The sequence below is a fragment of the Antechinus flavipes genome, chromosome 3 (genome assembly GCF_016432865.1).
Source record: "Antechinus flavipes isolate AdamAnt ecotype Samford, QLD, Australia chromosome 3, AdamAnt_v2, whole genome shotgun sequence".
NCBI lineage: Eukaryota > Metazoa > Chordata > Mammalia > Dasyuromorphia > Dasyuridae > Antechinus > Antechinus flavipes.
The window spans coordinates 625096674-625107684 of NC_067400.1; the positions used below are offsets into that span (position 1 = coordinate 625096674).

Here is an 11011-nt window from a genome sequence, read left to right on the forward strand (position 1 = left end):
ATTCAGCACAGTGCCTGGCACACAGGGGATTGATAGAAATGCTTATCTCTTCGCTTCCCCCTTACCCATCTTTGGCAACATATGGTAAACTAGGGAGACACTCTTTGTAAAAGACTGGTCAGGAGGCAAATTATTATTTTTTTTGGCCATAGCAACTTATGAATTATTTCTGTCAGGAGAAGGACTGTGATTTCTGTAGTAATGGGAGGATTCAGATTGGTACAGAAAAGGTTTAAAAATAAAATAGTTTATTTTAAACAACACTCAAGGAATACAAACAGGCAAACTAGAATACAGAATTAATCTCAAAATGAAACTGTAAAATCCAAACTACTTACACTTTGATTTTTAAAAGCAAAATATAATAGAAACACTAATAAAATATTAACAATTTATTTGTTCTTTATGCTCTTGCACTTTCTTTTCAGTCTCTGCATGTATAGTTTTTCTAAGGTTGTCCTTGCTTTTAAAAAATGCCGCCATAGGCCATGGTGAGAGTGAGGAATAACCAAGAAAGAGTTGAGACTGCAACTAATAGCTCTATGTTAGAATTCTCTGGAGGAGCCTTTCAGTACATGTGACTACTTCCACTCCAACATTTCTCCTCCCTCCCCTTCCTACAATTTCAACTTCTGGGATTTCCATAGTATGTTTTAAATTTAAGAGAGTTCTTCATCATGTTTCATAACTTCTCCTGGTACGTTTATCAATTTTTCCTGACATGTGAATTCTCTCACAGCTTTAGGAAATACTGACATTCTTTGAAGGTTTGGGAGAATTTATTTAGAAAGGGCCAGCCCTGGCATCTTTACATGGGAGAACTCATTGATGACCTCATTACTTTTTCTGAGACGAGTCTGTCATTAGCCACTTCTTGTTTGGTGAGTTTAGACATTTTCATTTATGAAGCTGTCAATAAATTTTAGTTCTCATATAATAGTTTCAGGCAATTTTCTTAATTTCTTTTACCTTTCTATGCTTATAATTTCACTACCTTTTCTAGTTTGGTAATTTGATTTTTGTCAATTTTTTAAAAGTTTTTCCGCCATCTTTATATTTTTGTAATGATTTGTCAATGTGTTTCACATGCATGCATGCATCTCCACACACACACACTTCATTATAAAGAAAATCCATCCCACAAAAAGGTCAATATAGTAACCTTATTTGATGCCATATCTGGGATCCATAGTCTACTGCTTTCTCCACTAACTGGAGAAAATATTTCTTTATCTGAACTCTGGAATCAACTGATCCTTTCATGAGTTCAACAGCCTTTCTGTGCTTCACCTACGAGGAGTGTGGTAACTGTATATATTCCTGCTTGTTCTCCTTTTCTTATTATAGAATTCCATCTTCCCAAGCTTCTCAGAATTATTTGCTATTTCTTACAAAGCCATCAACATTCCATTAAATCAATATTCTACAGTGCGTTTAGCCATGTCCAATCACTTTATTTCCAGTTTTTTTTAAAAAATTTTATTTGTTTGTTTTTTTAGTATCACAAAATGTTGCTCCGATATTTTGGTATATATGGGACCTTTCCTTCTTCACAATAGTGGGTTCTCTGGGGTCAAAAGGAAAGAGCAATTTAGTAACTAGTCTGGAATAAACCATATGGTTTTCTGTAGAGGATCAGAACTCTGGAGAAGTATACTTGAAACAAGGATACTTACAACAAGGTGTTAACTCAGTGGAGTTGATGATAATGGTTCTCTAATTCACATGTATCTAGTTTGATATAAATCATTATTATACTCAGTCTAGTTTGACAGAATGATATAATGGCTCTAATTGGCATATACTCAGTACGCTGTAATGATATAATTGTAATAGGGTATTTAAAAGCTGAGAGAACTGGAGACTCAGTCAGTCAGAATGAATAGACTATGAAGGAGACAATAAAGACTTTAGACTATTCCTGACCATCCTTGTGGTGAGTATCCTGCTAAGATCAAGACCCATCTGGAGAACCTCCAGAAAGCTAGTCCAGACATTAGTTTTCTAGAATAGTGGGATCAACAGTGTGCTTAATTTCCCACTGGGATGATTTTTGCCTCTGACAGTTTGCAAGTGTGAAGTTAAAATTCAAGTTTTATTTAGTAGTTTCTTAGGTATCTTCCTTCAATCAATTCCTTTGCCCGCATATCGATTGGAGAATGGCCCTGCATTTTATGCCAGAGTCAACTCCCTATATATTTTGGAAATTAAGTTATCAGATGTTTAAGAAAGATAGTTTTCCACTCTATGGCTTCTCTTATTCTATTTTGTTCATGAAAAATTTTAAGTTTATCATTGAAATGTATATTTTATTCCACACTAGGAATAGAATTCTCTGTGAAATGACTGGCTTACTAAATGGCATAATATCACATTTCAGATGACTAGTTTTTGATGGATCATGGAGGAGCTGCAGTCTTACTATTCTCATTTGAGGATGAGAGGTCAAAAGCCTTTTGAGTGCAGAAAATATCAAGATGTTACACAGACTTGGAAAAAACTGACATGATTAAGAATCTAAGTTTAGGTTGTATACAGGGTACATGTTGAGTTTGGACACATATTGAGTGTTGGCAATCTTTACAGCAAGAGAATCATTTGAAATTTGGAGTTGTGTTAGGATGTTTTGGGGGGACGAATTAGTTTTTGGAGCTACCTGACATATTAATTTCAAACTCTGGTATTCTAAGTCCTTGTAACTAATAAATAACAGGATATATAACAAAAGAGAGTTAGAAATTCTCTACCACTTTAGCCATGGAGAGTGAAAACCCAAATGTAGAGATAACTCACAAATGTTAAATGACAACAGTACTCAGATTCCTAAAGATGCAGATGCTGGAGATCAGAGCACCTAATCACATATTTAAAGGAGCATCTTACAGTTGTAAATACTGTCAAAAAGAACTTGGAACATATTTAGGAGATTGCCAATACTGGAGGTTACGATACATTATAAGTAAGGATTTGAACTGAAAAAAAAAAAAGTCCTATCTCCTGCCACCTGTGAAATCTTTTTTATTTTTTTCATCTTGTGTATACCCCTAAGTGTATAAAAACAGATTGTATGTGGCTGGGTCATGAGAAACATAAACTATGTGATAGTAATAAAATACCTAATGTTTACATCATGCTTTATATTTTGCAAAAGATCTTTCCAGACAGAATCTCTTGAAGCCTCACAACAATAATGTAAGATGTGGACACTACTAGCGTTATTAAACCCAGTTTACAGATGAGGAACTTGAGTCTCTGGAAGATTAATTTATTTACTAATGGTATCCACATTTAGAAAGCACCAGGGGCAGGATTTTAATTCAGGTCTTCCTGAGCTCTGTCCGGCTCTCTCTCTATTCACTATAGAGCAGTGTCTCTTTCAATATGAATCTTTCCATTATTAGGATGTCCTTTTAATTGGAAAGTCACTGTAATACCCATCCATAATTCTTTAATAGGGAACCCTCAATCTAGCACTAAGAGCTCTCCAATGTTGCTCCCACCTACCTTTCAAATCTTATTTTGTGCTTTCACATTCTCTGCCCTGGACAAATTGGTCTGCAACATACTGTCCATGCAAGCAATGTTCTCTATTCTGAATGCATGCCTTTGCATAAGTGGTGTTCCTTATCTAGAATGCACTCCATCCTCACTCCTCTTATAGAATTCTTAGCTTCTTTCAAAGTATGGTCTGTGTTCCACTTCCTCTAAGAATCCTTTCCAGATTCCCTCCAATAGCTGTTTTTCCATCTTGAAATCAATTTGTATCTTTTATGTCTCCTTTCTTATCTACAAGTAGAGGTATTTCCTTATAAGAAGGTACACTCATCAGGGGAAAGAATATAGCTTGTTTTCCTTATTGTGCCAGTTTCTAGCATACAGTTTGGTACATAAATGGTATATATTTAACTCATTTTTGTTCAGTTGAAAAATGCTGTTTCAAAAGCGGGGGAAAAGGCTTTCAAACAATCAGCAACATCATGAAACTGTTCTCTGGGATGAATGCTTTGATGATAATTGAGGAAGAGGATTGAGTAATGGATTTTCACTCAACTCTGTAATTCTCTCAAATGTAGCAAGATTTGTGCTCTATGCAAGACCTTTCCAAATTCATCACCTCCAGTTTGCTACCTCTGTACCTGGAAAGCTCTCCCTCCTCACTAAAAGCTTAGCTCAAGAACCTTATCCTGTAGTAGATTTTTCTGGTTCTCTTCAGGGTTAAATTTGCTTCCAGCCCCCGAAACTGTAAACATATTGTTCCTTCCAATAGAATGTAAGCTCACTGAGGTCAAGGACTGCATCATTTCTGTTTTTGTATCCCCAGCGTCTAGCATAGTGCCTTGCATAAAGTAGGCAAATAAATGTTCATTAAACTGAATTGGATTGAATTCATTATATTCATAAGGCTTCTCTCCAGTATGTATTTTCTGATGTCTTATGAGGTCTGTGCTCCAGCTGAAGGCCTTCTCACACTGATTACATTTATAAGGCTTCTCTCCAGTATGAATTTTCTGGTGTCTAATCAGTTCTGTGCTCCTGCTGAAGCCCTTCCCACACTGATTACATTCATAAGGTTTCTCTCCAGTGTGATTTCTTTGATGCACAGTAAGGGATGAGCTCCGGGTAAAGGCCTTCCCACATTCATTACATTTAAATGGCTTCTCTCCAGTGTGAATATTCTGATGTCTGATAAGGTCTCTACTCCAGCTGAAGGCCTGTCCACAGTGACTACATTCATAAGGTTTCTCTCCAGTATGAATTCTCTGATGTACGGAAAGGGAGGAACTCCGAATGAAGGCTTTCCCACATTCATTACATTTATAAGGCTTCTCTCCAGTATGGATTTTTTGATGTCTAATAAGGTCAGTGCTCCGTCGGAAGGCCTTTCCACATTCATTGCATTTATATGATTTCTCTCCAGTATGGATTCTCTGATGATAAATAAGAGATGAATGTTGAATGAAAGTTTTACCACATTCATTACATTCATGAGGCTTCTCTCCAGTATGAATTCTCTGATGTACAGTAAGGTTTGCACTCTGCCTGAAGGCCTTCCCACATTGATTGCATTCATAAGATTTCTCTCCAGTATGAATTCTCTGATGGCAAATAAGGGATGAATGTTCACTGAAAGCCTTGCCACATTCATTACATTTATGGGGTTTTTCTCCAGTATGAATTCTCTGATGTACAGTAAGGGATGAGCTCTGAGTGAAGTCCTTCCCACATATGTTACATTTATAAGGCTTTTCCCCAGTATGAATTTTCTGATGTCTAATCAGGTCTGTGCTGCGCCTGAAGGCCTTCCCACATTGGTTACATTCATAAGGTTTCTCTCCAGTATGAACTCTCTGGTGATAGGTAAGGGATGAGTGATGGATGAAGGCTGTACCACATTCATTACATTTATGGGGTTTCTCTCCAGTATGGATTTTCTGATGATAAATGAGCTTTGTATTCTGGATAAAGGCTTTCCCACATTCGTTACATTTAAAAGGTTTCTCTCCAGTGTGAATTCTCTGATGTCTAATAAGATCTGTGCTCCAGCTGAAGGCCTTCCCACATTGATTACATTCATATGCTTTCTCTCCAGTATGAAATCTCTGATGGTAAGTAAGAGATGAGTGATGCATGAAGGAAATACCACATTCATTACATTTATGGGGTTTCTCACCAGTATGAATCTTCTGATGGTAAATAAGTTTTGTGCTCTGGCTGAAGGCCTTCCCACATTCATTACACTTATAAGGCTTTTCTCCAGTGTGAATCTTTTGGTGTCCAATAAGGTCTGCGGCCCAGTTAATGATTTTCTCACACTGATCATTTTCATAAGCTCTTTCTCCATTAGGCTTTCTATGTAAATTAATAAGTTCTGATTGATAACTGAAGCATTTCTCCCATTCATTACAATTAGAAAATGTATTCCCTGAGTTGATTTCTCTATGTTTAACTGGCTTTGAATATTGCCTGAAGTTCTTTCCATCTGTATCACATTCGTGTTGACTTTTTCTGATGGGGTCCTTCTGGTGTAGAGCAATTAATGACTCCAAATTGAAGCTTCTTTCAAATGTATGACATTCATCATTTTGCCCTTCAGGAAGTGTTTTCTGAGAGGTAACTTTCAATTGCCCTAAATGACCTTCCTGATTTCTCAGCTTCATTTCTAACTTATCATCATATTCCATGCCTTCTCCCAATCTGAAGTCCCAGTTGCATGTGTGTCTCTCCTGTGATGATTCATCCATAGAAATGGCCATCTTTGGAAGAGACTCATTGGTTTCAGGCCTAGTCTTCCAATCTGAAGGAAATAAAAAATATAAATATATCCTTTCCCCCTTACTGGCAGAAAGTAAATTGTTTTATACTTTGGCTCACTTTCTGTTTCCTTAATCAAGCATAATCTTCAGATCTGAATGGAGATTAGCCTCCATTTGTAATTATTTACTTTTCAAAGAACTTTCGTACATATTATAATATTGAACCATAACAACAAACCTTAGATCCAAGTAGGACAGGTTACAAATATGAGAAAACAGGCTCTGTATGGTTAAATAATTTTTATAAACAAAGTTTTCAGACATCATATTGAGAGAAAAATTAAATTCAAGTATCCAAGCTAAGAGTTTTATGAACCACTAAACTAAGAAGACTGGTGACTGATAATTAAGCTTTAAGAAATCAAAAGTTAAGAACCATAAGAACCAAAGGACCATAAACACTAAAAAAATATGTCATTGTTTGGAAAGAGAAAATTCTGAATACTACCAATAACAAGTTTCAGTAATGATGATGGATAAATTTCTAAAAAGAGGTTACAAAACGGCCTGTGAATAACTGAAAAGAAGCGATACAAAGCATGTTACATGTAACTCATTGTCTCTAATGATGGGTCTTTTAGCCTATTACATGAGAATAAAGTAGTTATAACATACACAGCCTATGGAGTCATATTTGAAAAAATCTTTCATGTATTTTTGGCAGATGAAAGTAGAAAGCAGTTTGGATACAGTACTCTAAAACAGTTTATTTAATTGTTTAGGCTATAATGCTCAAAGAGTTTGGTTAATGGGTTGATATCAAAATTGAATGAGTCCTCCAGTAATGCATGGACTTGTCTTTGTCCTATTTGACAATTAATAATGATTTCAAAGAAGACATTTCTTTGATATTTGCAAATAACACAAGGCAAGCTGGTTATCCAATACACTGGATAACAACAATCACAGCAAGATTTCAAAAATTATTTCAGACAGGAATGGTTCATATATGAGAAAGAGATAATATTAACAGGTATAAACCAAAGGCAACTAGTTGTAAGAAAGCATTTGTATAAGTACCGGATGGGGGAAAAGTGGTTTTGTAACTAAATACGTGGGAAAGAAAGTCTGACAATTTTAGTTAAATCTCAATGTGCAGTAAGATATTTGGTGCAAGGTCAGTATGAGGTTAAAAAAAAGGGAAAAATCAATTACAAAAGCTTAGCTATTGGATAATGACGAAGCACTTGCTGCTCCAGGAGTTAGAGAAGGCTAGAAATGTGGAAACAACACCTGATTAGAAAGAACCCCAAAGTAGAGAGGATAACAGGCCAGTGGAGCAAAGAACACAAAAAGGGGACAAAAAGATGACCATTGTCATCTCTAAGTATATGAAAAACAGTCACATGTCCTTAGGAATAGCTTTTAAATTGTGTTGCCCAGTACATAAAGCTTTTCTTCAATAAACAGTCATTAATAAACTATCTACTGTGGACAATATTGCAAGCCTTGGGCTACAAAGACAAACACACGGTTGTCTTTGCTTTCAAAACACTTCCATTGCTATCCCAACTTATGGCCAACTGGAGATGACTGGATCTGTACCAGGGCATCATGGTAAGAATGATGAAGTGCTTTTTTCTCTGCCATTTTACGTAAATAAGATTCTGTTTTATAGATATGAGACAAAAGTTATCTAATAAATTCACAAAGACCAGGAGATTGATTGGTTGTTGGTTTGATTCTTCCTCTCTGGGAATTTTTTATGGCTTTTACAGTTTCTATTTCTGAGATCCATTAGTCATAATCTTTTTTAAACTGTTTTTATAAATCTGAAAAATTAGCAATTTTAAGACTAATTCAGTCATTTCACTTATTTTTTTTTTCTGTAAAAGTATACTCTGGTTCTATTACTGCACCACTCTAGGGAAAATGAGGTAAGCACATCCCTCTCAGTATAATTTGTGGTCATTTGAAATGCTAACAAGACATTACATTAGAAATCAGATTGGACCATAGCTATATCTCTAAGGCCAGCTTCCTATCTGCTATTTAGTGCTCTTTTTTTGAAATACAATTAGTTGGCTTTGATAATTTACTTTATTCCCACTCCATTCACTGTGAATTTTTCAGTTTTGATCAATAATTCGGTTTTCTCCTTTCATTATTTATTTATTTTTGGAGCAAATTAGTTAATAGTCTGTTAATTGTATTAGTCTTTAAAAAAAAAAAAACTTTATCAACTAAATATTACTTTTAGGCTTAGCTGGGATTTTTTATTTTTCCAGTTGAATATTCAAATATAATCCCACCTCCAACTTTTTGGATGCAGTAAGAATAAAATATTTTCCTCTAAGGACTATATTAGTAGCAATACACAAATTTATCTGTGCTATTTCCATTACTCTGTTTCTAAAGTTTGTTCTTTGACCTGTCAATTTTAGAATAATGCTACTTAAATGCCACTGAAACCTGGGCCTTCATTCATATCTCCCTGTATGATAGAATACATAATCATATGGGCTCTAGAAGGATGCTTTTCATAAATCTTTCATGCTTGAAAGTAACCATTTAAGGTTGAAAAATAGGCATATTTCTTAAAATTCTCCTTTTATAACAATAAAATTCTATTATATCTCATGGTTCTAATATTTTGTTCAAATATGTACTTTTAAATCTATTAGGCTTATCTAAAACTCTTAATCTACAACTACTGCCTATTTAAAACTCTCTGCAATTCAGTTCATTTTTTCTTAAGATACTTAGATACAGTGATAACTGGCAACATAATTAATGAAGTTCATTATCTATGCTGCCTTTGAGAATAATATAGTTTCCTTTTACCAATATTATGGTTACTATAACTGCTTTTCTTGAACTGAAGTATAATAAATTTTAGTACAACTCATTTTAAGTTTTTATGAATGCTTTGAACAATGTTTCTTATATATTTCAAATTGTTACTTTCTAACCTATTCTGCCATCATTTTATTATTATGAGAGAATTCATTCTGTTAACATTAATTTTTATTTTAATGCTCATTATTCCCTCCAGCAAATGTTACATTATAGTGCTCTACTTCTTTTTTGTCCTTGTCACTGCATTATATGTTTACTGATATAATGTAACCTTGCCCAACCTAGACCAGATGTGGTTTAGATCCTGCTCTCCTCCAAACAAGTAACACTATGTTTAATTCATCTGTGGCACTCCAGTTTTTCTTAAGTGCATTGTATTCATGTCTTTTGTATTTACATCAGTTTCATGATGTCTTCTCCAACAAGCCCTCCCTGTAACAAAAAATACCAGTTAAACGGAACCAATCCCTAGAGTCACCAAATCTGACAATCTATGCAATACTATATAGTATGAAGTCCCTTATTTCTCTACCAAGAGGAGGAAGGCAGGTGACATCAGTTATTTCCCTGAGACTAAAATTGGTTATTACAATAATTCATGCTTGGCTTGCAATACTTCTGGTGGTCAAAAAACCTGGAAGTTTTTTTGGTCTATGTCTTTTTTTTAACAGGCTATCTCTGCCTTAGATACCCGCTCCTCCAACTTTCATTCTCTTTCTCCTAAATGGGATGTCATGCATGGGAGCCTTTGTCTTTGAAAGAGGTAGGAAACCCAGCAGAAAATATGTATTGTATCTAGGATATACTGCAACATATTTAACATTTATAGGACTGCTTGCCATCTTGGGGGGGGGGGTGGAGGGAAGGAGGGGAAAAAAATCGAAATATAAGCGAGTGCAAGGGATAATGTTGTAAAAAATTACCCTGGCATGGATTCTGTCAATACAAAGTTATTATTAAATTTAAAAAAAAAAGAAAAGGAAAAAAAAAAAAAAGAAACCCAGCAGAAACATCCCCTAGAAATTGTATCTCTTCCTTTCAAACACAACTCTTAATGTCTCATGCAGAGATGTTTAAGTCTCCCCAAAGCAGCTGCAGCAGACAGAGAGCACCTCATCTTAAGGATACACTAGAGAAAGATAAGCTTTTCTAGGGTACTTAAAAAGGCCAAAGTCTCCCACTGCAACTGGGATTATTTCTAGTTATCCAGTCTTGCCACTGGACTCAGATGACGCTAGAGGAGAATGTGAGTCCATAGACTCTGTACCGCCCAGTCTCACTTAAGTGCAATTCGCTTCCAAGTCAAGTCATCTTCCTGGAGTCACTGGTCCACTTTGAGAACAAAGGACAAACAATAACAATCTATTTGAATACTCAGTCCCTGAATTCTGCTCTTTAGATTTCCAAGAAAAACATGACAATATAAGGGTACCTTCACTAGATACCATCTAGTTCTTTCAAGTTCAAAAGACATTTACTTTCTTCATTTTTTTTTTGTTTTAATACTACATTCGCATTCAAAAGTTCCTGTCCAACTCAGCCAATAAAGTACAAAAAGAATGCCTTGAAGTCACTGATTCTGTTAGATGTCCTTCTAACCAAGATGGAGGAGGGTTTCATTATTTAGTTCCCTGGGACTCAGATTGGTCATTATGATAATCCAAGTTTGGTTCTCCCCAGTGATTATGCTCATGTTTGGACATCATTTGGTTTTTGGTCGATTGTGTCCCAGATTTACTCTTCACTTATTACTGCTGATAAATAATCCTGAATGATTCATAATGGGTACCTGGTATGTGAGAGCTCTCCTAGTCACTAAGAGATATTCTATCTTACAAGCTCTGAATGTCAGAAATTTTGTTTCTGAGGATATTTCTCTTTGCAAAGCAAGTGGAGTT

At 35.3% G+C, this 11011-nt stretch overlaps 1 protein-coding gene across 1 annotated transcript; it reads right to left on the reverse strand.

The window, feature by feature from the left end:
* Positions 1-220: 220 nt before the first annotated feature.
* On the reverse strand, positions 221-6699 carry LOC127556616 (zinc finger protein 883-like). Its single transcript, XM_051989870.1, has one exon. It carries the CDS (start codon positions 6252-6254, stop codon positions 4158-4160), a length of 2097 nt encoding a protein of 698 aa, XP_051845830.1. The 5' UTR covers positions 6255-6699; the 3' UTR covers positions 221-4157.
* Between the last annotated feature and the right edge of the window lie 4312 nt (positions 6700-11011).